The 28,000-nt window shown below is 27.6% G+C and overlaps 6 protein-coding genes across 6 annotated transcripts; 2 read left to right on the top strand and 4 right to left on the bottom strand.

The window, feature by feature from the left end:
• Nucleotides 1-2: 2 nt before the first annotated feature.
• Bma-cutl-6 (cuticlin 1 precursor, putative) lies at nt 3-5,818 on the bottom strand (the record flags this gene model as incomplete). The annotated part of the gene is made up of 7 exons (XM_043079737.1): nt 3-317; nt 533-698; nt 841-947; nt 1,504-1,618; nt 2,202-2,347; nt 2,937-3,124; nt 5,740-5,818. 7 exons carry the CDS (start codon nt 5,816-5,818, stop codon nt 3-5), a joined length of 1,116 nt encoding a protein of 371 aa, XP_042935671.1.
• Nucleotides 5,819-8,975: 3,157 nt separating this feature from the next.
• Nucleotides 8,976-12,118, top strand: Bm10713 (Uncharacterized protein; the record flags this gene model as incomplete). Its single annotated transcript, XM_001891801.2, has 4 exons — nt 8,976-9,422; nt 10,482-10,592; nt 10,946-11,175; nt 11,473-12,118. 4 exons carry the CDS (start codon nt 8,976-8,978, stop codon nt 12,116-12,118), a joined length of 1,434 nt encoding a protein of 477 aa, XP_001891836.1.
• A 495-nt stretch (nt 12,119-12,613) lies between these two features.
• Bm10714 (Uncharacterized protein) lies at nt 12,614-14,976 on the bottom strand (the record flags this gene model as incomplete). Its single annotated transcript, XM_043079736.1, has 3 exons — nt 12,614-13,296; nt 13,397-13,561; nt 14,871-14,976. 3 exons carry the CDS (start codon nt 14,974-14,976, stop codon nt 12,614-12,616), a joined length of 954 nt encoding a protein of 317 aa, XP_042935670.1.
• Nucleotides 14,977-16,410: 1,434 nt separating this feature from the next.
• Bm4276 (BTB/POZ domain containing protein) lies at nt 16,411-20,866 on the top strand (the record flags this gene model as incomplete). The annotated part of the gene is made up of 10 exons (XM_043079735.1): nt 16,411-16,515; nt 17,051-17,125; nt 17,750-17,948; nt 18,073-18,172; nt 18,545-18,713; nt 18,882-19,033; nt 19,372-19,465; nt 19,708-19,858; nt 20,042-20,193; nt 20,741-20,866. The coding sequence occupies 10 exons, from the start codon at nt 16,411-16,413 to the stop codon at nt 20,864-20,866; spliced, it is 1,323 nt and encodes a 440-aa protein (XP_042935669.1).
• Nucleotides 20,867-21,913: 1,047 nt separating this feature from the next.
• Bma-rps-24 (40S ribosomal protein S24, putative) lies at nt 21,914-23,843 on the bottom strand (the record flags this gene model as incomplete). Its single annotated transcript, XM_001892367.2, has 4 exons — nt 21,914-22,027; nt 22,242-22,451; nt 22,847-22,915; nt 23,841-23,843. 4 exons carry the CDS (start codon nt 23,841-23,843, stop codon nt 21,914-21,916), a joined length of 396 nt encoding a protein of 131 aa, XP_001892402.1.
• Nucleotides 23,844-25,364: 1,521 nt separating this feature from the next.
• Nucleotides 25,365-26,508, bottom strand: Bm10715 (Uncharacterized protein; the record flags this gene model as incomplete). Its single annotated transcript, XM_043079734.1, has 2 exons — nt 25,365-25,778; nt 26,302-26,508. The coding sequence occupies 2 exons, from the start codon at nt 26,506-26,508 to the stop codon at nt 25,365-25,367; spliced, it is 621 nt and encodes a 206-aa protein (XP_042935668.1).
• Between the last annotated feature and the right edge of the window lie 1,492 nt (nt 26,509-28,000).

Here is a 28,000-nt window from a genome sequence, read left to right as displayed (position 1 = left end):
TTCTAATAAAAATATATTGTACAAATGAATGTTTTCCGCGATTCTTTTTTCATTGCTATAACAATAGCCAAAAGAATTGTAGCTAAAGTGAAAAGAACAAAATTGGAGAGCGCAACAAGAAATGGTGAATAGCACGAAGAAGGTGTTTCAATTAGCATATCATCAATTCCACCAATAAGCATTTCGGACGAAGTAACATCCATTTCAAGAATGCCACTATCTGATTGACCAACCGTATTAGATGGCGGTTTCGGGTGAGAAATTGAACGACGATTGCGCTTTTCTGTAGCAGCTGCTTCGTCCGAACATTTTGGTGGCTAAAAATAAAACACATCCATTAATCAGCAAATATTACTAATCAAATGTTAGTATCATTTACAGTCTCTTTTTATTAATTTATTTTATTTTATTTTTTTGAAGTTTTTTATGAATTAATCTAAAATAATTTCTTTTTTCTTGTAGATAATTTATTTTTTGTAAGATGAATAATTTCTAATATTGTATAGAGTATTAATAATCATTGCTTACTTACCGAAATTCCATCACAATAACCCATCGCTTTTTGACATAATTGAATTTGACAGGTGAAAAATAATCGATTACTATCAGCATATTTGAATACTTGACTTTGAGCATATGCTTTCATTAGCGATGAATCATATACTAGCTCACCCAACAAAAAATTATCTAATGAACAGCTAAAAATTACAACATTTAATTTTACAAAAAAATTAATCAATTTTCCATTTAATGAATATTTTATTTTCAGTAAAGATTTGTAAAATTTCAACTGTTTATTTTTGAATAATTTATTAATTTTTCAATTAAGCATAGCTATACCCATCAGAATCTAAAACAGAATGATCAGTGCTTTCGCCATCCGTTACAAAACATTTTTTAACAAGCATTCCCATACCAACGCCATCACATACCCAAACATGGAATACCTTTAAAAATATTAAAAATATTCATTATTTAGTAGTATATTTGATATTTGCTAATTAATTATATTAGATATGGTATTGTGCTAGCAAACATAATTAGCATTGTTCCTTTATTTTCAAGCAAAAACCTGAATGAATATTTTTGCATAATAGATAAATAAACTAATCTATCAAAAACAATAAAGTTAAAATGAAATAAGAATATAATATTGCTTTGTTAGATGTAATTAAGAAATAATCGATTATTAAATATGACTATGATTAAAATAAAGTGCACTTTTTAATATATCTCCTAGTTTTTTTTTTAGTTTTTGTTTCACATTTTCATTAATAAATGAACTAATAAATTATTGAATAAAAACAAAGAAAAAAAATCTGATGGTAAACCAGCATTTATTTTCACTTATTAAATAAAATTAAATTTTTTTTTTCTAAATCTGTTACAGTTTAAGCTAATTATAATTTGATTTTTAAAAATTGAATTCTTTAATAAATTAACTTTTTCTTTTTTTTTTTTTTTTTTTTTTGCAATCCTTTTCGAAATTTTAATAAAACGTACCGTTTCACCAACATTTGCAAATGTAAGTTGTGGCCCATTAATACCATCACGTCGTACGGTGTACTCACACGTTGGTAACTTCAAACTATCTCGTAATTCTGTAGTCACCAATGGACTAAAATATTTGATCAGTAGATATCAATAACAGAAACAAATTGTCAACAACTATGGTGACAAAATTATATGACATCAAATTTGTGGTTAGGAATAAATGAAGTATGAATAAACTTGAAATAAACATACTTCATTTGGAATTTTTCAAATTTTATTTTGATTCAAAGATTTGATTTTGATTCAAAAATTTTATTTTGATTCAAAGATTCAAAAATATTTTTGTAATGTCAAGAATAATTGAAAGAATATGATGTGAAAATTATTTTATACAGTTAAATTAAATCGAAAGAGAATCCAAAACCAAAAAATTACGATTACAGTAAAATTTACATAAATATTTGTGCACTTGATGAAATTTTCAAAATTTTATTTGAATGCGAAGAGTTAATAGTTCAAATTTTGCAATAATTTGCAATTTTTTTTTTTTTTTTAATGTTTTACTCAAATTTGGCCAATGACAGAAATAATTCATGAAAAATTTAGATCTAAAATAAATTTTAGTTTGAAAAAATTTCAATTATTTTATAATATCAAAATTAATTTGATATTAAAAAACAGTGGTGAAAATTTAATTTAAAATTTACCTGATGTTAAGAGCTGATGTAACAATCGTGTCCGGTTCCAGATAAAAGCATTTTACATGAAATGCTCGATCATTTTTAGTGATGAAACCAGCTGGATGAAATGAAACGATTACTGTTACAATAAAATTAATCCCACGTGGATTAATCTGAAATAATCATATCATTATAATTTTGTTATTGAAGTTTTTAAGTTTTTTTTTTTTTTTTTTCTTCTCAAACCATCAATATAAAATGATTATTAAAACTGTGACACTTATTGATAATAGTTATTGTTGCAATAAAATTAATCCCACATGGATCAATTTTATTATGATTAATCATTGGGTCTATTTTTAAAATGAAGAATGATGATAAGATATAGCAAGTTCAAAAATTTATCAGCATAACTTGATAATTAAAATTTATTTAAACTACAAAATATATATATATTCAATTTTATTAATTTAAAAAAGCATCACATATACAAAATTTGAAGTAGTTTCTAAGTGTTTTATTTTAAAAAAAAAAAAAAAAAAAAAAAAATATTAACATTTGTTAAATTACTAAGTAAAATTTTCTGATGATAATTGAAACTGAAAAATTTCTTATATAAATATATTTATTTTATTTCAAAAAAAAAAAAAATTATTCAAATAATTCAATTAATATTCATTAATAAGTTATATTAGCAAAAAAAAAAAAAAAAAAATTAAAAATGAAAAATGAAAATGATGCAATGATATTGATAAAACTAACTGAGCGCAAACGTTGCATGCCACATTCACCAAGTGATAATGTATATGAATTAGAACTATTATAATTATATGATTGCTTGCATGAGGAATCTTTTGCTCGTCCTTTAACAAATATATTACCATGAAATGGTTGCGCTGTTATCACATCCAATGATAAATCACTTTCTTCGCATGATACCTTTGGTACACCTAAGTTAAATGAAATGAAAAAATATTTGAAATTAAAATTAATTTAGATTAAATTAAATTAAATTAAAAACGGATACCCTTCATAAAAAATTTTTAATTCATCGTTTTTTTTTTCTTTTCTTTTTTTTTTTTTTTTTGCATATCATTTTGATATTACAACAATATGTTCAACATTTTTATAGCAAAAACAAAAAATTACAATCATTCTTTGAATTTAAATTTTTAATCGGAATTTGTTTTATAATTTCTATCATATTAAAATTTAAAATTTGACTAAAGAAGAATGATGCTTTCTTTCTTTTTTTTTTTTTTTGCTCAAAATAATCTCACTAGTTTAATTATAAACAATAATAAATTCATAAAATTTAATTAAAAAAGAAAATGCTAAATGAATTTATCAACAGATAACAAAAATGTTATTTAATTTATTAATTTTATTTTCTTTTTTCTTTTATTTTTTCCATTTAGTTTCGTTTTTTTTTTTTTTTTTCTCTCACCAATTAACTTTTGTAAATATTTTTAAATGAATTTGAAAGTTATAAATGCCAAAATGGTAAAATTTGTTACAACAAAACTATAACGATCATATTGTATCAATAATTCCCATAACCTTGCCATTTAGTAATAAAGCAATAACGAATGGCAATAAATCTTTCACTAATAATAGAAACCCATTTAATGCTACAACAATTAGTAATACAATAAATTGTCCACTTTTAAGACTTTTCATTTCATATCAAATAATATTCACTTCCTCCTATTTGTATAATATAAAATATACAAATTACAATGAACAATTTATATTTCAATGTGTACATTTTTTTTTTTTTTTTTTTGCTAACATTTTATATATTACAAATAAGAAATGAAAATCAAAAGGTAAGTAAATTTTAAAAAAAAGAAAAAAATTAAAAAAGGTAAATAAATTAATGATGATGAAAATTTATTAATATTTTTTTTTTCTTTTTTTTTTATTCATGTAAATAATTGTTAAACAATGATATGGTTGCATTCATTCTAACATATTTTTTATTTCAATAATTTCAAGTTGCATTAATTATATTTTCACTTCATATTTCACTTCAAACTTAAATATTTGTGTTATATCAATGTGATTTACAAATTATCATTATTAATTATTTACTAATGTAATTAATAATAATGACAATTAATAATTGATGTATAGAATTTTTTTCTTTTTTTTTTGCAAAAATTTATGAAATTATTTTAAAAATTTCGTGTCGCAATCAGATATGTGTTGAAAGTTTTTTTTTAGGTTTTTTTTTTTTTTCTTTTTGTAAACTATAATCTAAATTTAGTAGCAAAGAGCACATTCCAAAATTTATAGCAATAGCTGCAGACAATCAATTTTTTTCCAATTCTTTCCATTTTCCTTTTTTTTTTTTTTAAAAAAAAAAAATAAGTTTAAATTAGTTCAAGGTTAAAGAAGTCCTTCCGCATTACTACTTTTTTTTTTTTTTGGCTTCCATAAATCTTTTATCCGAATAAATTTGATCCATTAATAAGAAAAAAAATTTATTTATTTGTCGGATAACTGTTTGATTTTTGACTTTCCTAACTTTTTTTTCCCTTTCAAAGAAATAAGTTTGGACTTATAAATTATATGTTTGAAGAATAAATTTTAAAAACAAATTCTTCGAAAATTGACAATTTTATTAAGGTTAACCGGAATTTTGAATTTGTTAATAATCTGAAGTTAAAGAATAAAAATTATGTTACCTTGTAGTTGGAGGAAAATTTTGCACATTGACTTTTAATTTAGTGAATTATTAAAATATTATCATAAAATCTCAAATAGCTAAGCAATTCTTAGTTAATAGTTATGCAATAATTGTTTGTCAAATTATATTATATCTATGCTACTATCAAAATTATAAAGTTGAAAATATCACATTTATTATACCTATTTATTTGTTTCTTTGCATCATCAAATTTGTAAATTATATTCTCTTTGTTTCAGTCATTTAAAATTTCCATTTTATATTTTTCTTGTTCAAATGTTCAACTTCAATCAGCTTTGAAGATAAATGAAATAGAAAAATGTCAATTAACTTCATTGCTAATTTTAAGCAATAAAAGTATAAAATTTTAAGTATAAAATTGCACTAATAAGTTTTAGTTTTAGGAATTACATCGAATAAACTGATTCACTTTAATATTCTTATCTGCTACAATTCAATAAATATTTTCAAAAAGAAAAAATATATATATATGTTTATTTATCAACTACATGATAAATATTTGAATTCCGAAAAAAGAAAGTTTATTAATAAAATCAATGAATAAAATTAGGTAATAGATATCATTAGTTTATTTCCATAACTATGTTATCATTTATAAACAATTTATGAAGCTACCATTTAAGCATATTGCTAACTCATGTAACTATCATAAATTATGATTCACTTATATGCTAATTGAATAAGAATGTAATAAAAAATGATGAGTGTATCAGAAAATTCAGAATTTGAAAAAATTTCTTGATAAAATGTAACAAATTATCATGCATTTGCAAGAAAGTGAAACGATTCGTTACTAAAATCACATATGTAATTTCAAAATAAATTTAAAAAAAAATGAAAATAAACAATTACCTAAGATAGAATTCTCGATGTAGGTAATAGCGAAACAGTTTAATGGTAATATTATCAGAATATCCAAATAGAAGAGCATAGTCTTGAAAATTTTGAATTGAAAATTCAACTGCTGTGCCAAAAAGTGACAGTTTTATGGTCAATTATAAGAAAATGACGATAATAGCAATGACGATGATGATGATGATGATGATGATTGTTGTTGTTGTGGTATTTGAGGACGAATAACAATTGTAACAATTAATACAAATGATTTCTTAGATAAAGGAAGAAAAGAAGGATGGGACAAAAAAAAAAAAAAAAAAGAGAGAGAGAGATTAATGGTGAAAAGGATTGGGTTGAAAGGGATGGTATAAATTTAATGAAAATTTAGATTGAGATGAATTGAAGAAGAGTTAGAAATTGAAAATGAAGGAAGGACAAGGTTGATCTGGTTAGGTATGATTGATAAAAGAAGGAAGAAAGAAGTGAGAAGAAGGAGGAGGTGGATCACCGGATGAAAAGGTATAAACCAAAATGAAAGAGTGATACTTTTCACTTACAATTCATTCAAGGTCAAGTACCTTATCCATGATTCGTCTTTTCAAGATCACAAATAATCATCAAGCAATACAACAGATGATTGTGTCATCAGCTATGAATTTGACCTACTAAATAAATAAATAAATAATATATATATATAATCTCTGACATTTCCTCTTTCACATATACATTATTAACTGTAAATAAGTGTTACGATTAATTTCATACTTAAATTATACCTATTTTCATCTTTGTTAGGAAGAATTGAATTTGTTAATAATCACATTGGATCACATAAGAAAATTATTAATGTGCAATCATTTATTGACTTAATAAAACTTTAGTTTAATCGATAAATAATATTCAATATAATTAATGCAATCAATGATACGTAAGATAAAATTCAGATGACCAACTCGAAGTAATATATTATTGTTTATTTCAAAAAATTCAAACGTCAATCTGATAAATAAGTATACCTTTTGTTGATAAACGATATGATAATGATGATAACATTATATAAAATTGTAAAATTTCATTTTTCAAAAATATTGCTGAATTTAAATTTTTTTTTTTTTAAAAAAAAAAAGAGAAATTGTGGAAATATTAAAATACATGACAATAAGAAATATGAATAAGATAAGGTAAAACATCGAAAACAGCAAATAAAATAATTTAATTTCAGATAAAATTTATAAACAATTATTTTAATGGTACAACGAATATCGTAGTCAGTACTCATATTTGATGATAAATATGATAATTGCATGATATAATTAATGTAATTCTTTCTTTCTTTCATCCTGAACAGATGTGGCATTGCAGATTTAATTTTCAAACATATTAATAACAGCAGTATATTATTATTATAATTTGATGTAATCATTAATTTAATAATAATATAATAGAATAATGAAATCAAAAAATAGTCATATATTAAGAGAATAATATTTATAATTCATAAAACATTCCAGATTTTTTGTAAAATTAAAAAAAAAAAAAGTGTGTAAACTACATATATAAATTGTTTATGAAGTAAACAGTAATATCAATTTATAGCAAAGAAAAATTTAATCTTAAAATTTATTTGAAATTATAAAATATTTTAGGCTATGAAGAAAGAAGCACATATTATGAGCTAATAAAATATTTTGAGGATGATATAGAAAGAAAATAAAGTCAAAGCTAAATAAAATTAAAAAAAAAAAAAAAATTTAACAAACAATCTTACAACGAATGAGATATACATTTTATCACTAAATAATTTGAATAAATGATAAACTAAGAAAGAAGAGAAATTGCTAAATTTAAAATGATAATTAAATTAAAATTTTGTGTAAAATTCATATAAACGATACATGTAATTCCTCTTAAATATTTCGAATGAATTAAATATGAAGAAGCAAAAGGAAGCAAAAATTTAAGTAAATTAAATTATTTTCAATTAAAAGTTATAAATTTTATGAATAAATTTGCATGCATGAAAATTATCATTACTCATGACCTTCATCCATTTTTTTTTTTTTTTTTTTTTTTACTTTTCTCTCTTCCATTTTTTCTTTCCTTTTTGTTGCTACATAACCTTGATTGCCATTGATTTCAATTCTTACCAACCTTTTCTTGTCACATAGGTAGATCGATCATAAGTAGTATTTCATCTTTCTTCTTGTTCAATATCCACTCAATTCCATCCTTTTACCTGTCAATTAAAGGTATGCAATTTTGATGGAAAAAAAAAAATGCAATTTCTGTTGGCAAAAATTGCATAAGCTCAATTTCTATTTCAGGTCATCAATTTTCATCCGAAAATTACTTTCACATATGAAAGAGTAATTGTAAGAATTTGCAAAGTTTTCATTTTTTGTAAGATGATGATTATTCATTTCATTTCATTTCATTTTCTTTCTTTCGTTCTGTTTTTTTTTTTTTTTTTGTTGTCATATAAATAAGTTTAATTTATTGCTAAATATTAAATCGGAAAGAAAAAAAAAAAACGAATTGAATAACTGATTTACTTTTTGCTTTTAAGTCAAAAAAAAAAAAAAAAATTGAATTAAAAAGAGTAATGAAAATTGAAAAAAAAAAAAAAAGAGAAAAATTTCAACGAAATTTGAAATGAGTAAATTAATTGAAGAAAAAGCTAAATAAAAATAGAAAATTTGAGTGGGAAGAATTTGATGAAAAAAATGAAAAACAATGATAAACTAAAATAGCAATTCATTTTTTTTTTCCTATTACTTAATTAGTAAAATTTGTCTGACTATTTGGCATTTTCTCAACTATTAATATAATCAATTAATAATTAATAAACTATATATTTAAGTTTCTCTTTTAGAAATTTTTTAGAAAAAAGATTGTTGCCACAAAAAATTTTCAATTCGATATAAAATTGCTGATAGTAGCAATTCTTACATGCAACATTCTTTTTTCATTATGCAAACAATTAGCATTATTAGTTATGTTAGCACAAATTAACTAAATGTAGAAAAATATACGAGAATATATTTAAGAATTAATTTTTTTTAAAAAAAAAAAGGTTCATTTTCTATATGATAAATGAACGTTAACTATAAAAAAAAAGAAAGAAATTAAAATTTTTTTTTTCAACATTTTAAAATTGCACTATTTAAATTTCTATTAAATATTTGCATAAATATATGAATGTTATAAATAGTATAAAAGCAGATGTGAAATGTTTATTTCTGTTATATAATATGGAAAAGGATTGGTTAATTGAAAGTTTAACAATTGTTGCTTCTTTAATATTATCAATTGTAATGGCTAGTCGTTTAAAAAATCAATGGAAAAAATTGCTTACTGATACAGTATCATCTGATCAACAACAACAACAACAACAACAACAACAACAACAACAACAACAGCAACAACAACAAGAGCAACAGCAGTCATCATCCATACAGGATAGTAGTGGTAGTAGTAGTAGTAGTATTGCTACAAGTTCAACTGCAAGTTCAACTGCAAGTACATCTGCAACTCCACCTGCAAGTACAGTTGGAGGTGAATTGTTTAGGTTGAAAGCAACAAAAGAAAAATTAAAAACTATTGGCTTACCATCAAATTTTCGAAAAATGCGAATGAAATTTTTACGACATAAAAAAGAAACGATTGACAGTAAAGAAGAAAATACAGAATTTGAAAAGGTTTGTTGGTTAGTTATTTGTTTAGATATATTATCATATTATTTATTTAGCTATATGTTAAAGTACTATAACATTATTTCTTGTTTGTTGACTGACTTATTTCTTTATTCTTTTACTCATTGAAGTTAGAACTATTTTAATGAAGAAAAATTAAAATGAGCAAAAAAAAAAAAAGAAAATAAATAAATAAACAGCTAATTATGTTTATAAAAAATTTAGTAAATGCAATCTAATTTACTCTATTTATATAATAATTTACTATATTAAAAAAAAATACCTAAAAAGTTCAATGGAATATGCAATAAAGGTAGGGAAAAAATTTCAAAAAAAAAAAAAAAACTATCAATTTGAAATTCACATATTATTAACTCATTAATTAAAGGTAATATTTTCAATAATACTTTGCGAATTTTACTATTAAATTTAGAGTAGCTTAAGAGCACTTATCCATAATTATGTAATATTCAATATTCATGATTTGAAAATAAATAAATAAATAAAAATAATCTGTTGCATATATTATTAACTTAATAAAATAAATGAAGAAATTAATTTCACCAATGTTGCAAAGTATGGCGATTTTTCCAATATTTAAAAATGTTATTTAATTTTTAATGTTTGTAAATAAATTTCAAATTATTTCCTCTATTGCAGTTGGATAAGTTTTACATACAAGCAATATTTTTTTTTTTTCTTTCAGAAATTATTACTTGAAAAATTATTCCTCACACATAATTTGTATGCCATTCTAAAATAATATTAGAGTAATTAAATGTTATCACCAAGAGCAGAATAAATTTTATTTAAATTATATCATTGGAAAAAATAAATTGTGTACTTTGAAGGCACCAAAATCTCAACATTCCAGTTTGAATTTAAATAATTCATTTATTTCAAATCATGTGATCTAAAAATTTTTTAACACTTCAATGCATTCTTATAATAAATTGACAAATTATTACACAATTAAGCCATTTACATGAAAAAATATATATGTATATATTTGCATTGTACAGAAAATTTTCAACAACTAATGTCTGAAAAAAATTCTTCTTTCAGGTGGCTGTACAGCAGAGACCAGCACGAAGTAAGAAGAAAAAACAAAATGTCCTGAAATGGAAGGAAGGTACAAAACCAAACTCTGTCTCTTCTGAGGAAGGCAAAGAGAAAGTATAATTTAAATTTTCAGTTTTAATGACTATCAATAAACAAATGACATCGTATAATCCTGTAATAATCAAAATAAAATTTGGTATTTTTGAAGAATAATCAGTAACAATTGTTTTTCCTTTCCTTTTCATTTTATTTTATTCTCATTTTCTTTTCCATTTTTCATGCATCATCTTATCAACAGCTTTATGTAATCTAATAGCAAGGTCTTCAGTAAGTAATTAATACTAGTTTTATTGATGTTATTGATAACAATAACAGCAATGATAATAGGTAATGATAACAACTTAATAATAATAATAATAATAATGAATTAGATAAAAATGAATAAAAGCGTTCACAGATTCTTTCAGAGAAAACATCGACCTAAGAAAATGAAACGACAAGAAAAAAAAAAGAAGCTGAAATTATCAAAATCGCTTACTGCTGTTTCGCCAACTGAAATTGAAAAGGAACAAAAAACAACTGAAAAGGAAACAAAAACGGTGGAAAAGGAGGATACCGATACTGAAATGGATACAGAAGAACAAACTGTCACTGAAGTTAAAGATGAGGAATCCGAATACGAAGCAACATTTGATAGGTAATATATGTAATATATAGCGCAGTTGTGCTTCCAATATTTAAAAAAAATTTTTTTTTTTTTGGAGATAAATTCATTAACTAACTTTAGAAAAAAATGAATGAATAAGAAAAAAACGAAGTAAACTTTTAAATAATTGGTAAAACAAGTTACTAATACAATAAGCATTGTATCTCTATGAATGTAAATAAAGGAAGAAAGAACAGAATGCTTTAAATTTTTTGTAAAGTATATTTGATGAACACGTTTGTATTAATTAGAATTATTGAACTCAACTTAAAAAAATGGACTTTACAGGATTGATAGGAAGAAGAAAGAAGTGACATCAGTACCTAGTGGTGCTAGTAGTATGTCAGTTGGCTCTAAAACACCTTCCGAGTCATCACTAGTACCTTCTCAATTCATACAGCAATCTACGCCAACTATTAAAGGCTCACAAGAATACATCGTACCACTTATAAGTTCAAATCAGGAATCTGCCTACTTGGTCGCAGCAGAAGTGGCAGGTACAAGCAATATTAGTAGCAGTGGTTCACATAAAGCTGATAGTTGTCCGGACGATATGTTTGATGCTGAACCGGTCATTCTGTCCACACCCGCATGTCAAGTTCTTGGGATCATAATGAACAAACAATTGTTTAAAAATGCTGCAGCATCAGAAACGGAAAATGAGTTAATCCGGTTGTATTTTGCTGGCAAAATTCCTCCAGGACGTGAAAAAGATGCTCAACAAACATTGGAAAAAGCAGTTAGTCTAGCTGTAACAAGAGTAAAATCAAGTGGATTGAGTGAAGATTTGTACAATTTCCTAAATAACAATCGTACAATGGCAATTAGTTTGATGATCGACGCGATGAAATATCGAAAAAAAGAATTCGTGCCTGAATTCTGGACTTATGACCAAAAGAACAAAAAAGAACCCTCATCAGAGTCTTCCTCCTAAAAAAATACTTTTTTCAAACAAAAAAAAAAAAAAAAAAAAAAAATTGAACTCCTAATTTTTAAATGGCTTGTTTTCACATCTTCAAAAAGCTGTTATATTTTTTTAATTCAAAATACAAAATTATTGATTAGTAGTTTCAAGCATTTGTGTACATGTATATTATACATTTCGTCTGATAAGTTGCGAAAAAAATATAATTTCGACTGTATTGTTATAGTCAGTCATAACTGACAAAGTGTTGTTTATGGATAATTAATAAATTATCCCTTCAAGAAATAATAATCGTCTTTTCTAACAAATAACCATTTCAAAGAGTGCATAAATTTCAAACAAAATGTCACCATGAAATATTTGTCAACCAGATGTTTTGCTGCATCCTTTCACAGGACTAATTCTGGATAATCTAGGACTAGAAATCAGTTGGAAACAAAACGAAAGTATAGTCTTAAAAAAACAACAAATAATGCAACTGAAGGTTTTAGATATTTAATAGATTCATATGAAACGACAAATCGAAACACACTGCACCAGACTCAGTTCATTGACATCCGTTGACAATTTATTGCAGTCACAGTTTTCTAGGGCTTTCAAAGTGCCAGTTCGAATGATACTTTCCATTGTACCATCACCACGCCACAGTACTCCTTGATCTTTACATCCTTCCAGTACAAGCATACGAGGATCTAACTGGAAGAATCCCAACTCGCCATTAATCCGCAAAACCAATGTTTTGGTTGTGTTTACAGCAAATCGAATGCTTGCAACTATATTACTAAATGCAATCTGCATATGCATATATTGCAATTCTTGCAACCGAAAATGTTCCACCAAAGTGCTTCGTTGATGACATGTAGTTGCAATTGGTATTGGATTGCAACCGCAGATTGCACTCAGAGTATCGACAATTTCATGGCTTACTTGATGAAGAACAGTGTTGCATTCATTGTACAAACGATGCTTAGCATCGTGAGGTTGTTCAAATGTTGCTTCTACACTTATACTTTGAATTGAACCTATTTCCGCGATATTTGCCTTAATTAGTTCTACAGGCGTTGAATACTTCAATGGATAGATAATCTGGAGAAATGTGTTATTCTTCTCCGAAAATTCCACCAACAGTTCAGCAGTTTGCTCAGAAAGTGCAGCTGCACCGATACATATTGCTTTCTTCTTCAAAGCTAAAATAAAGCACTTTTAAAAATAACTCCCACCAAAATTAAGCAATTTTATTCTTGGAAAATTTCACATCATATTAATAAGTTATTGCAGAATAAAAACCTTGTGCTTGCATACAAAATAAGGCACTGTGAGCAGCATGGCCAGTGATGACAACCGTGTTAATATCATTCCTTGAAATTAGCTGAAATGCCGTATGCGACACGGATGGTACATCATTATTGGCTGCAATATCTATACTTCTCTCTGTATCGGGACACCAAATCGCTGAAAAAAAAATTTTGATAAGTGTGATTCAGTGGGTTGTGAAAATGTGCAGGCAGGAACTGCAACAAAATTTTGTTACCAAAAAAAGAAACCATCCAATTTGCAAAACAAAAATTCAAATTTTTGATAAAACGTGACCCACTAACATTAATATTTCTTCTAAATTCTATAATTTAAGCTTCCCATAATTTTTAATAGAACAGTTTTATTAAATCTCTTTTCCTGTTTAATATTGTGTGCTACATAACAACTTTTATGTTAATACTTTCTTGCTTTCTTTATTAATCGTGCTATTGTTTAGTGCCATTTTCAAATGATGTATGCAAACTTTGGGATTCTTTTGTAGCAAATATCATAAATCTGTAATGTGATTATAAATATTTAATATATAAAATTCTTTTGCAACAAATTTAAATGAAATATTTTCAAAATATAGCAAATGATGCGTTGAGATCATGGAGTAATTAAGGAACTTTATGTCGTATTCTTCGGAAGGAATGAAATGAAATATTAATAGTGAGACTGGATAGTGACACTCAAAACGAAAGACAAAATGTACAGGAAAATAAGTAAGAGACACACTTAATGAAATTATTAAAGCATAATGGTGAAGAAAAGAATAAGAAAACTGAGTACGAATTCATTATAAACAGTATATATTATTAAACAAAGTAGGAATTCATGTAATTTGGAAATCTATAATCCGTAGATCTGTGCTGCAGAAACAACAAAAAACTTTGTACTTAAAAAAAAATTACTTAAAAAAATTTGAAAAGTACCTTAAAAAAATCAGAAAATAATCATCGCATTAAATAACGATCACAGTTTTTTCGATACAAGTCCATCTTTGGAGAGCTTTGGAGTATTAATATTCCACCTATTGCGCATTCTTTTCCTCTTCTCGAATTTGCATCAACCAAAATATGGTTGATGCAAATTCCATAGTAACGAAATTGAAGACTAACACTAGGTGATTCTTCTTAACTAATTCCTATCAATTAGGATTATGGTTTTATGCGTGATAATTCCAGTTGCCCACACAGCTTTGTAACTTCTTCCAAATTCAAATAAAAAGCAAACTAAGGACAGTTCTTCCTATCAAATAAATAGCAAGTAATACAACATTAGCAAAAAAGAGGAAGAAAATATAATAAGCATAAAAAATGATATATAAAATATAACAATATTTATTTACTATATTCAACTGTCAAACAAATTTTACAATACGACAACTGCAATTATAAGAAGCCAAATTCGAAAAACTTTTTGAAATATTCCACTAAAAATTCAAATAGTGTTAAAAAGATACCTTTTAAAGTAAATCGTTTAATTTCGGTGATTAACTGAACGTAGTACTCCACCAATTCTTCATCGCTACAAACCAAGCCCACCAACAATTCTGTCTGATTATCCATTGTTAAAGAAAATTTTTGTGATATGTATCAAATTTGCATTTGCGAGTTCACTTATATTGACACTGCACACTTCTACATTTCATATACTTCGACAATTTTCATGCGCACATTTTGATATCGTTCCAATCGATAACTGGCAAATAAAAAAGATAAAACTTTTAGCAAATCAAAAACTAAGTCGACTAATAATAAATAGCAACACAAAAGTACAGTACATGAAAATAAACAAAGACAACATGCAGGAACATGCAAATAAAAAGACAAAACGCATGCATCATATGAATCTCTTCAAATATTGCAAAATCACACGAAAAATAAATGCAATAAAAAATATCAAAGAGATAAAATTTGTATGAAAATGTGTGTATAACGACAAAAACATATCATAAAAATGAGCAAGTAATAGTAAATAGTAAAAATTTCATCAAAAAGTACATAGAGTAAAAATTTAAAGTAACAGGGAACAACACTTCAAGAATATTTAAATGAAAGATTAAGACGTAACTAACGATAGATGCAACGTGAAAAATGTACATATAAATGAGAAAATGTCTAGTAATGTCCTCACTTGACTTTATTTTAAGATGCTACAAATGTTGAGTTATATATGTATATATAGATGTGTGAGTGAAATAGATGCCAAAATACTAAATTAATAACTCCTTATGATATAGTATTTAAAAAAAAAAAAAAAAGAAAAAAAGAGTTAGCACAATGAAACCAACTTATTTTTCTTTCTCTATCTGTATAGATAATCTAACCTACACTGCAGACATAATCTAAAGCATAATACTTATATCTCACACAAAAAAAAAAAAGCTTTCATGTTAAATAAAACTTTTTGTTTGTTTACTGTTCTAATCAAAAAATTGATGTCAAAATAAGTAAACGAATAAAACAAAGACAAAACTATAAGTTCTAAGAGAAAAAGTGCCAAAAACATAATTTAAAAAAAAAAAATGAAACAAAATCCAGTCCACTCATAAAAACAATCAATGTTGCATGACTCGGTCACACAACGAATCTGTTTGGTTCGAAAGTATTTATTGACTGACATAAAATGCTCACAGAGAAGCGGCCATTGTTATTGTTTAGCTAGTTGTGCTAGTTACGGGTCGTTATTGATATTATTTGTCGTTTTTTTCTTAGCATCTATTCTGATTATACTTTATTTTCTTTTATTTTACAACTTTACCACTACTTTAATAATTTCTCTGTTATAACTTTTGTTTGCTTTTGTTTTCCATTGACTATTACTCAGTTGTCATTTTTGATTACTTTATGAGTTGATTGCCTTACATCATTATCATTCTAGCTTTATTTAATTTTTGATGTTTTCAATAAAATTTGCAAGTTTTCGCTAGCTGGAATAATTTCAGTTATATAAGCAGTACATTAGTTTCAAATTGATTATGTCGATTTCATTTGAAGTGAATGGCAATGTCGGATGAAGAGTTATTTGTTGGTGATGAAAATGATAGTAATTCGAAGACTCCCGCACATGAAGCAGATCCACACGATGCAGCGATGCAGCAGCAGGTTAGATTTCAAGGAAATGTCTTACATGTGTTTGCATTAAAATATTTGTATACAACATGGCGAGTAGGAATAAGATTACCTATATTGAGAATCTTTACCTACTTCGTAATCAGAAATAAATCCGCATACTCTGGATGCAAGTGCGCCTGACATGTGTTGTGGGCTACAGCGCACTCTTACATAATGTGTTTTAGTCCTCTACAATTTCTTTCATGTATTGCACATATATGATGCATTTTTACGATTTCGTGATTTCCATGCTAGTTAGGTAACTTTCGAATTTACTGCTGGTACTCAATGCTTTGATAATAATATGATGGTCATTTAATGTATCAATCAAAACTTTTTATCTCCGTGCTTACATGAAAGCGCTATGTAATATCATTATTACCATTAACTTATCCGAAAATATTTATTATGAAGAGCACATATAGGTTTTCTATCTAATTTAAAGTGACAGAACATAACACTCCATAGAAGCACTGATCTAATTTTAATGATCAAGGCATAAAATTTATTGGTTTTCTTTTTCCAGGGAGAAGTACTACCTAATCCTCCTAGTAACAATGCTTCGGAAGCTTCATCATCCGGCGCTTTCCTTACAAATAATGTTAGTTTTTTCTGATTAAATGAACTATCCAGATTTTAATTCGAAGTTTAAAGGAACAGATTAAAGGCTTTCCATGGAATTAGGTTTCGGTAATATACATATGTTAACAATGTATATACAACTATACATATGTAGTTATAATTATGCGTATAGTCATATAGCTCTAAGTTAGTTCAGCGATTTGCTATCCCTGACATACGAAGACTTTGGGTTTTGCAATGTCAGGATTGCCCTGCACTCAGTATTTTTGCTCGAGGTAATGAACGCATTCCTGGTATATATATTTCAAGACTTCATACCCCGAAAATTTCTTCATATTTGCGTGTAAGACATTCTTTTCTGTTTTTGCTTTTCCAATCAAAATTTTGAATCTTTCAAAGTGGCATTTCCAAAGAATTACCGAGCATTCGGGAATTACAAGACCAAATGAAACAATATTTTTTGTTTCAATATAAAACTGATATTTCTTTTTGTTGAACCTATACATTACCTTACACAATCATAGGAATACCTTGAAAGAAAATATAAATAATTAAGTGAGTGAGTTTTGTTAGACGATGGAGAGCATAGGTTTTTTAGGCACAACTATCAACTACGAGAAAACGGAATCATTTGCGATTGCAGAATTCAAACTTAAATGTTGCTGGTTCGAGTTCGATTTCAAGTGCAAACCCCGGACAAAGTGGTACAAATATCATTCCTCAGAAACGTTTGTTTTCACCGAATAATTCAGCTTGTACGGGAGTTACTCATCGTCCATCAGTCGATCTTTCTGCTTGTGGTTCTGAATTTGCACGTTCTTCGGATGATGCTATACGGCATGGTGAAGTTTTCATCAAAAATTATGACTGTGTTATATTGAACCAGAAATTCTAGCGTAGACATTCTGGAGTTTGCTTGTTTCAAGTTGATGTCGTTTTGATGAATTTTACCATAAATAATTACAGACTCGAAAACCGAAGGTTCAATAAAGCTTAATATATCGAATATGGGAGCACTGAGACAAAAAGTAACAACATCATTCCATACAATTGCGAACCTACCATGGTAAGTTTCCTTGCAGAAAATGATTCAAAATATAAGGTTGTAATTTAGGGATATAACTTTGTCGTTCTCAGTACAGATATCGAAGGAATTAATCAGTGGTAAAGCACGACAGAGCTTTTCCTTCCAAAATTTAAGAAAAATCAGAGCGATCCTTCACTCAGTTCAAAAGAATGAAACAAATGATTTTTGCAGTGATAAACGAATAGTTTCAAAACAAATGATTATCTAGCTATGAAATGATTCTAAGTAAACCTTCGTAGAATAGATTTGCCTTTCGAGTAAAGCATTAGCTAGTTTTCTCGCATGCCTCACTGCTATTATAAACTTACCGAATCAAATTCATTACCAGATGAAATAAGTTGTGCATTGCAGGCGTTTGGCAGCTAAGACGGAATGTACAAAACGAACCAGCAATGTAAAATTCTTTAGTGTATACATAGATTGCAACCCGGAAAGTGAATCAACTTTGTGGAGTTGTGATGCCATCGTTGAGTTCCGATTGATTTCCCAAAAAGCTGACACTCCTAATTTTAGTCGTCAGGTAATCTATAAAAGTGATTTAAATTCCTGTTACCAGTTGTCTGACGATTTATATCTGATGCAACATGTCATTTGCTTACATTATTGGTGGGTTTGTCATTTCGAATAACTAATATACTTTTAAGATGTTATTTGGACTCATAGTTTAACTTTTCATAATTTATTTCAGTTCACAAATAAGTTTAATTATAATTCAAATAACTGGGGCTTTCCATCATTTATGGAGTGGAGCGAAATATTAAATGTCGATAAAGGTTTTATCCGTGGTGATCGTGTTGTTGTTGAAGCGCATATTACTGTACAAAAAGTTGTTGGTGTGAGGTAAAACTTATGTTTTTTGGTTCTTTTTTATTGCCTTAACATTATTAGCTTCTTGTTTTATTAAGTCTTTCCCCTATAAATATGTTAGTATGTGGATAATTTGAAATAAATGAATAATTGGGTTGGATTTTCAAGAAGTTTTATATTTAAATTCTTAATAATACTGTGTTTGGTCTGATGTTTTTCGTTAGTTTGCTTTACTTAAGGGTGAGGAGCTATCTAGCTTGTATCATCAATATCTTAATTTAAGGACCAAGTTAAGAGTTGAAAGTCTTGAATTCTATAACTTTATACTAATAAAATAAAATCTGTCTACAACTTAATTTTTACGCTTTCAGGAAAAATCCGACATTTGATTTCACTATACCACAGCCACATACATCAGATGGTGTGCTTGTCATTGATGGTATTCGCTTGCATGTTAGCAAAGCGGTATTGTCGCTTACTTTGTTTTTATTTCTATTTAAAAAGTTATAAAGTGAGAAAAATCAGGAGGGAAGGGAGAGAAAAAAATAGGTATTTTCGCCATATTTATATATGCCACTAGGCAATAAGAATGAAAATAAAGTTTCTTATACATCAACAGTGACCATAGTAACAAATCAAAAATTGATCCTGGAATTATTTAATATGTGATTGTTTTGTTTGTTATTTCTGTTTAAAACTTATTGCAGTATTTGGCATTGTATTCACCCGTTTTCCATGCTATGTTTTTCTCGAAGTTTAGTGAAAGAGATAAAAAAGAGATCACTGTTGAGGATGTAATTCTGGATGAATTCATTGAATTACTAAGCGTTGTATATCCCTCTCATAAACCAGTATCAGGTAAATATTTGCTAAATTTGGGTAGAGAATAATTAAGTAGGAAAAAAGGAGTGGGTGAAGGTAGCAGATAAAGATATGCATAAAAAATCCTGATGGACGTCAAACTTAATCATCAAAATGTCATGAATTACTGAGAAAATGAGAATGGGTTGTCATTCGATATTTGTAAGCTGTTTTTTTCAGCTGAAAATGTAGAATTTTTATTGGAACTTGGTGATAAATTCGAAATCCAATTCGTGATTGATGAATGTGAAAGATTTCTGATGCGATCCGATGATATTGCCGTGGTTACGAAGCTTGTTTGGGCTGACCAGTACTGTCTTGCCAAGTTACAGGTGTTTCCTTACATACTAAACCATAATCTGTTTAATCAAATAATTGGAATTCTCAAAGTCTTTGAGCATTCATTGCAGTATTTCTTATGATAAATACCTGGATAGCTAGCACATTCGTAAGTCACTAGTCATTTTTATCAAATCAACTGCTACTGGCGTTTGTTAAAACTTGAACTTTTTTCTCAATTCCCTTAAATTTTTAAGGGTAATAAGGGGACTCACTAACGATTACTACTACAACCCGTGATTTTTAGTCATAATAGTAGATCTGACCGCACCAGATCTCTTCTAAGAGTTTTCCACTACATATTCGACTTGCGTTTTAAAAATTACTGAACAGATTATTACTCTCCTCTTTTATAAATTCATTCATTAGGGCTATTCCGTCCCAGTGACACGATGCAGAAAACTCACATCTTCAAGACGTCACAAGTTCTACTATTTGACTTAAAAAAAATTTTCTAGCGATTTCATGCAGTTCAAAGTAATATATCGTTTAACACCCAAATAATAATTATAACTAATGTATGGTTCACTAATATTTTAGGATGTTTGTGTGCGAACCTTCAAACAGCCAGCCGATATAAAAGCCCTCAAACAGACAGAGGAATACAAAAATTTGAGTGATACAACGAAAGCCGCTCTGCTGGAGAAAATTTTCAAACTGCTGTAAATTAAAACAAATTTCCGTTCAGCTAACATGTTCTTTATCACTTCCTCACCGCATGATAATTTTTATGACTAATGAAATTAGTGGGCAAGGTTGCGCTTAAATATTACAAATCCGTACTTTGGATTGGCAAAAGAAAAGCCCAATCAGTTTAGTCGAGCATATTTCCGGAAGTTGCATTATACTCCTTCTCTAAGAAATACCGGCTCTACTATACTTTCTACGACAGTTGCCAATTATATAAATTTGACAACTATATATATATTGCCAAATTATAATGTGTATATATCCTTCTTGCTTTTCCATTACCGGTGTAACCGGTCGTAACGATTGCCATATATTGGTCCGTGAATTGCCTCCAAAACTGCTGTTTCTGAGAAACATTTTAAGCTGCTTTAATAGGCTATCCATGTACCTTTTCTTGCCTTTTTATGCAAACAAATCAGTAAAGCTATTTCCTCATTCGTTTGTTTACATGTATACGTTAATAGTAAATGATGCAAGTATTATAAGAATGGATTCCTGATATCTAAAGATTCCTGATATAAAAAGATTCACGTACCTAAATGTTCAAATTACGGCATTTCCATTTAAAAGGTCTCGAGATATTTCAGTAGCTCACAAGTCCCTAATCAAACATGGTCATACTAGTGTCCAAAACATCTTGGAAACTGGAATTTAAAGTTTAGGTAAAGATGATGCAAGAAATGGCTTTGCTTGATGGTTTCCAAAGCAAAAATTTTAAACGTGCGCCTTTTCCCACCAGAAATTTGTTATTTTCATTTTCAAGCCATTTTCCGATGCTTACACTAAACAGTAACAGACATTCCGTAAACAATGAAACCACAATCCACATTTTCTAAGCTTTCTTTAAAACAAATGCAGATTCTGAATTATATTGCCTGACAATGTCTTCGAAATTCCAGCCTTCAGAAATAAAAAGATCTGGAGTATCAGTGTTTACTATGGTTACATTGCTTTTGATTAAATATAAAAAATTTTAATAACAAAAACAATGGGTTTGTCACACCATAATATTCGCTTACAAAATTACTTCTTCCCTGCAGCAACTTTAGTCTTCTTTGTTCCACGTACTTTCTTCTGCCTATTCTTACGCTCCTTGCGCTGTTTACGACCTGATTTCTCAGCCTTCGTGCCCGTTTGCTGTAATTCCAACAATTTCCTTCATTATTTTTAAATCAAAACGTAGCACAATAACTTACCCTGCACAAATCAAATAAACGGAAACTGCTCATATTACGTGAAACACATGCTTACTGATGGAAACACTACGAGACATAAGTATTCGGAATGCACGTCACATAGCAATTGAACTTGAAGCATTGTTGATGACGGAAAAGCTGGATGAGAAACTTACTCTCAGCAAGCGATATTTTGGTTCGAATTTTTTGGCGAAATCTGCTGTATCATAGATTAGAGCAAAACCAGTACTCCTTCCACCACCAAAGTGACACTGGAAACCATAGGTAAAAACCAAATCAGGAGTGGTCTTGTACATCTGAGCCAACTTTTCACGAACCTCGACTTTAGGAACTGATGCTCGATTAGGATGAAGGATTTCGACCACCTAAAAATTAAGACATTCCCATAAAAACATGAATTACCAAAACAGGAAGAATAGATCTGTAATATATTAAATATACTAGATGTTGAAGATGGACGATATCAAAATATTAGAAGCTTACCAAAATTAGACTGTCCTGAATCCAAAGCTAAAGTTAACAGATAGGAAAATGAATTATAAGAAGATGCATATTTCGAAGTCATCCATCTCAACAATACAAGTACAAAACATTGAGAGCGCCATCGAATGCATATAACATCAAATGGTTGAAGTCAGATTATTGGAAACGATCGTTTTTCTTACAATGAGTAATGACAGTTTTCTCCATGAATAACTCAGCAAAATGGCTTAAACTAATACAAACTTGACTGACTGATAAATACAAAACAAATTCTCACCATTTGCCGTCTTGCCAACAAGCGATTAGTCATCACTTTATTCGTCCGAATTGTTACTACAGAATCACCCTAAAACGATCGAATAAAGTTTAATCATAACTTCACTCTCTTACTTTATTTTAACTACGGAATGTCAAATATAACGGAAAGACTAAAAGTGATCGTCTTGCAAAACTATTATGTGTCTCAAACACAATGAATATTTGAACTTTACTATATTATTATATTTCATCAATTCCTAAAACGACAATAACCATAAAATGTTAAAAAACTGTATACAGTCATAAATACATAGAAAAGGTCCAAGAAGTCACCCTCAGTTTTCAAGTGTATGCTACACTTCCTGAATTCCATAGAAAAATTCGAAGTTTCCACCAGGTACTGTTTCAAGAGTTAACTTTTATAGAACACCTGTGTAAATTTTTCCAGGGATAAAAGCTTAACATCGCGACAATTCATCTATAGGTAGAAATTCAAGAAAGATCAATCATGAGATTATCAAGGATTATCATGAGCTGATAATCGCTTCTGTCAAGTTTTCTGTTCCAGCCATAGTTACTTACTTAAATGCAAACTAGAAGTAAATTTTGCTTAATTGAAGAATCGAAGAAGCAGTGAGCACCTCTCGATAGTGTCCGAACGTATTACAAATGATACTAAAAGCAGTAGACTGAAAAACTTGACCGATACCCATAAAAAATTTGAAGTGTAAACCACTAGAACTTTTATTATTATAGAAGGGGTCAAGGATGAATATCTCGACATTCTTACAGTGATTTAAATAATTCAATCATGTTACAGAAATGTCACATTTCAGCTCAAAATTGGCAGTACTTCAGTAATGTTACATGAAAATGCCTGCCAAATAAATTAACATAATGCTGCCTGCTCTAATTTCTTACCCTCAAATGAACTTATGGCATTTGACTACATGGAGTCTATAAATGAGTCCTTAAATGCAGATTATAGTTTTTAAAAAATTAACAAAATTTACCATATTTCGCTAGTAATATTTGCTCGACTCCAACTTCAACAAAAAAGCACCTTGACTTCTTTATCTTCAAATTCCCTATAACAAACACAAACAAGCAAATATTTGACATGTTAGTAATTTAATTTGCATTATAAAACGCACTTCCTTTCTTAAATTAAAGAAAATGATATTGACACTTTTCTCCTCCAACAGTAAAATAAATTTTAAGAATCAGTTCCAGAAACCCTAATTCCTTAATGAACATGAACCGATTACACAAACTACCCTTACTTGCCCTAATCCTCAGAGAAACCCGAGAAACCACAACTCACGTAGAACACAAATACACATCCCATTCCTAATGAAGCATTGGTTCCAATTAAATCTCACTAGAAAACGTTACGTCGCATACGACGTACCCCAATACGAAAATTATGCATCCCATCTCTGTTGCAGCACTATGCAACACCAGTTGGAGGGAAGAAAAGTTGGCTTGTTTCCATTGATTATTATTATTATTATTAGTAGTAGTATGAGAAAAGAAAGGGAAAACATCAATGATGTAAATAAACAAACAATGAGATATTGCAAAGTTTCATTACGTAATTAACGTACGTTGAATATTATTTCTCATATGTTGCATTGTTAGATAAAAATACGTTACGTTACATTTATCTCATTAGCTTGACAAAAAAAAAAAAAAAAAAAGGAAAATACAAAATTATAGAAAATAGAATTATATTAGCACTCCGCGTACAAAGCACTGTGAGTACAATAATATAGACATGTCGTAAAGTGATCAATATATACTGCAAAATTATTTAAAGAGAATATTTACTCATTCTAATTATACTGAATTGTTTTTACTATGTAGTATTTTCAATAGTTTAATTTGCTTAATTCAAAATGCTATTTGTTTAAATAAATATCAAAATCTTATTAAAGAAATTTAACTAATATTATTGAATAGATTCTTTCAAAGCGAAAAAATTATTTTATAAATAAAGATAGCACTGATAAAGATACATTTTACACAAATTCCTAACACCTTAAAGCACTTAAAATGATGTACATTTAGCAAATAAGTGACAAACAAGATTAGAAATTGAAATAATTTATAAAATTAGACAAAGAAGAAAGCAAAACAGTGGTAACACATAAAGCCTAATTCAATTAAAAGAAAAGTGAAAGATAAAACAATCTGAGATTAAAAATGAAACTCGAAAAAATCTTTCAACATTTCTTAAAAATGGTACTATATGTACATAATTTACAAGGAAAAAAACTACAAACTTGTGCAATTAAGTGAATAAATCAACCTAAAGTATTTTACAAATCTTCTCTCACAATATTGTTTTTTATTTAATAATAATAATAATAGTCCTAATGATTATAGGAAACTGCACAGCACATTAGCTTTTTACATGTAAAATTACAGAACAATGAATGCAGTGACCTATGTTCAGATACCGGGAGGAAGAGGAAAAAAATCACTCATACTCAGTCATATGATTACGCACATAATTTTCGGAACATATTTTTCATTTACAATGGTGGTGGTGAATTAAAAGATATCAACGTGAAAAACCACGGAAAGAAACGATGCGGTATTACAGCAATCAAACAAGCAAAACAACACATTATTGCTGTTACTATATATGGATAGGTATTTCTAGACTGTTTTACATTTCTTAATTTACCATCAAAAGTATTCCTGATGACAGTAGCATCATATGTTACATTTTTTAGTAATATTTTTGGTGATCTTGATTTGATACATTTTGGTCGGTGAGACATTACCTTTTGATTAACATCTGTATCATTTAATGTAATCAATTTCGAATTATACTTTGTAGGTGATTCTGAATTGAATGTGCCAAACCCTGAATCGATAGTTGCAATTGATTCACCAAAATATTTTGATGTTTCAGGAAAATTTTCCTTTTTTTTGATAACTTCCTGAAAAAATTAAAATTTCGTCGCACCTTTTCTCACTAAAGAAGGAAAAAAAGAAAACGTAACGTTAGTTTAACGATTATAAAATCCAGAAATAGGAAAATGATATGTGATACCTTTATAAGTTACGCTGTCTTTCCTGCTACACTAAATCAGGCTGCTACTATTAAAATATTAAAACTATTAAAAACGAAACTTATTCATTAAAATCCAGAAATAGGAAAATGATATGTGATACCTTTATAAGTTACGCTGTCTTTCCTGCTACACTAAATCAGTATTAAAATATTAAACTATTAAAAACGAAACTTATTCATTGCCAAATCTATATCAAATACACTTCGCCTAATTCTTCCATTTTAATTTAAATAATTTATCTCTTAGCTAATAAAAACATACAGTTTATGATTTATCTATATTCTTTTAAAACTGACAAAAATAAAGTATAAATTAGAATCCTATTTTTTTGTGATCTTTTAATGTAAATTATTCATTACTATTTTTTTTCCAATTGTAATTAACATACCTCACGAAGGATACAACAAAGTGCATTATATATCTCACGATTCTTAGGCTTGCAATTTTCCACAGCTAATTCCCAGTAGTATATCAAATTATCCAGCATATTTGTAAACTCTTGTATTTCGCATTGATCACTTGTAATTCGTTTACGAATTCGATCCCATATTTCCAGAAAACCCATCTCTTCGTTAAATCGTACCACATTACTCATTCGGTCTGAAATATTTTCTAATAAAACAATGAGCTCGAAATGATGAATAATTATGATGTTATGTAAACTTTGTCATATAAAATATCACATATTTATTTTTCATTAATTAATTTTTAGAGATTTGCCATAACTCAATTAATCAGTTAGTAAGTTCATTATTATTATGAAATATCCTATCTTACTAACAATCAGCACAGATTTTTTCGATACAGATTTATTGCAAATGTCAAATGTATATCGTATCAACAACTCCAAATGCTACACTACTTGCAGGGTTGCAATGAAATTTACAGCATAAATGCTATATCATTTTAAAAAAGTAAATATTATTTTTAAAATTGTAACAAAATCATATAGTTATGGAGAATTTCAACAATAACCTAAAAATGAATGAAAAGTTGTTGAGATATAAATTAGTACAATTTTTTAACTGTAAAAAAAAATTTTTTTTTTCTTGCAAATCTAATTTCTAATAGATTAATGTATTACAGTAATTTGTTTTTAAGTAGAGAAAAAAAAAGTAATCCTCCAACAACTATGATATAATTGTAAAAGTTGAAAAGTGATGAAGTTTAAAAGAAAAACAAATTATAAATTGTTTCGCTAATCATTCATTTAATTAGTTTGTCACTTATTACTGTTAATGCTATGTTAATGTTATTTATATCATTTAACAGATCGATGTTTTTTATTTCACATCTGAACGTATATACATAATACTTTTATTGATTACTTTTAGCAATAAGTAAAGTAAACAAGCTTTTTACAGTAATGCAAGAAGTGAAAAAGAATTATAAAGTTTTATAAATTTCATAGAGAGAGTTAAAGATTGATACGATTAGCAAAAAAAACATCACAATTACCAGATTAACATGAAAAAGGAACTCGAATTTAACACAATCCTCAACCTCTAACTTCTAACCTTTAATCTCTAATCTTTAACCTCTAACCGTCACAACAAACACACGCAAACAAGCAAGTGAACAGGTTGAGAGGCAGGTTGCGATGGATATAGCTTTTTCACGTAACTGCAATATATCACGTAACCTTTAAATTATTTGCATTTCTTAAAATTACATTTGTTATTTCACGTTGTCTATTTCTTTGTATTGTATGATATTTATTAACAATAATTTCCATAATTCTTCATTAATTTTACAATAATTACGCATTGATGAAAGAAGAATTCACGTGAGGTATGTAAGTTACAAATTGTTATTTTAATGATATCAGTTAATCATGAAATTATATACCAAAAAAAAAAGGAAAAGAAATGAAATTTTTCATTTTAAAAAATAATAATAATTAAGTTTACATTCACACATATAACTTACCATATATTATATACCAGTGTTAGATAACTACAATTATATTTTAGACAACAGGCAAATACTATTAAATGCGATATGAAAAATATGATTATTTACATATTTAAATTCATTATGATTAATTAATTCGTTCACTAGTATGATAAATTATCGTCAGGTAACTG

This window comes from Brugia malayi, assembly GCF_000002995.4.
Source record: "Brugia malayi strain FR3 genome assembly, contig: Bm_v4_Chr3_scaffold_001, whole genome shotgun sequence".
Classification (NCBI taxonomy): Eukaryota; Metazoa; Nematoda; class Chromadorea; order Rhabditida; family Onchocercidae; genus Brugia; species Brugia malayi.
Note: the sequence above shows the minus strand (reverse complement) of the source record. Positions and strands in the feature narration are given on the sequence as shown.